This window comes from Gregarina niphandrodes (genome assembly GCF_000223845.1).
Source record: "Gregarina niphandrodes unplaced genomic scaffold scaffold00180, whole genome shotgun sequence".
Taxonomy (NCBI): Eukaryota; Apicomplexa; class Conoidasida; order Eugregarinorida; family Gregarinidae; genus Gregarina; species Gregarina niphandrodes.
In genome coordinates, this window is record NW_011645941.1 from 2322 (window position 1) to 3274 (window position 953).

The following is a 953-nucleotide window of genomic DNA, read 5'->3' on the forward strand; positions in this document are numbered from 1 at the left end:
GTCAAACGCATTGGTTTGTTCCTCAGTCCAAATAAAGTTTTGATCCCTTCTCAACAATTTAGACAAAGGCAGAGGGATTTTAGCATAATTCGGAATAAATGCCCTGTAATAGCCCATAATTCCAAGAACTCTTCTGACTCCACTCTTATCAACGGGAGGCAACAACAACCTAATAGCATCAATTTTTTTTTGGCTGAGGGCTCAATTGTCCTTCTTGAATAACATGTCCTTAATATTCTATTTGTGAAGGTAGGAAAGTACATTTCGAAAGGCGTAGTTTTAGACCAGCGAAACGTAATCGTTTGAAAACCTCCTGCAGCAACTCCATAATTTGTGGAAGTGTAGATGCATGAATGAGAATATCGTCTAAATAAACGAGAATGCCCTCCCAAAATAAATCGCCGAAGACATGAGTTACTAGTCTTTGAAAAGTTGTCGGAGCATTTACGAGTCCAAACGGCACCACAGTAAATTCATACAAACCAGAAGGGGTTCGAAACGCCGTTTTTGGGATATCATCCGCCCCCATTGTAACCTGCCAGTATCCAGCTCGTAAATCTAGGGCGATAAAGTAGCGTGAGCATTTGACAGCTCTAAGTAGATCATCTATCCTAGGAATAGGGAACTCGTCTTTCGTGGTGATTTTATTGAGTGGTCGATAATCTATACAGAATCGCCACTCTCAGGTTTTCTTCTTAACAAGTACTACCCCAGATGCGAAAGCGCTTTGACTTTCCCGAATTACGCCTTTCTGAAGCATCTCTCGAACTTCTTTCTCAATAATTAATTTCTGTTCTTCAGAATAACGACGGCATCTGCTTGCAATGGGCTTATTCACCTCTAGATTAATAGCATGCTGAACTAACTTGGTTCGTCCTAAATCATCTCCCACCCACAAATCTTTGAAACTCAATAATACGCCTTCTAGTTATTGATTTACTAGAATATCTTTT

General features: G+C 40.1%; 1 protein-coding gene across 1 annotated transcript; it reads right to left on the bottom strand.

Annotated features, from left to right (window-relative positions):
- Window positions 1-229: 229 nt before the first annotated feature.
- GNI_220930 (RNA-directed DNA polymerase) lies at window positions 230-760 on the bottom strand (the record flags this gene model as incomplete). Its single annotated transcript, XM_011135601.1, has 2 exons — window positions 230-663; window positions 733-760. 2 exons carry the CDS (start codon window positions 758-760, stop codon window positions 230-232), a joined length of 462 nt encoding a protein of 153 aa, XP_011133903.1.
- Window positions 761-953: the final 193 nt, after the last annotated feature.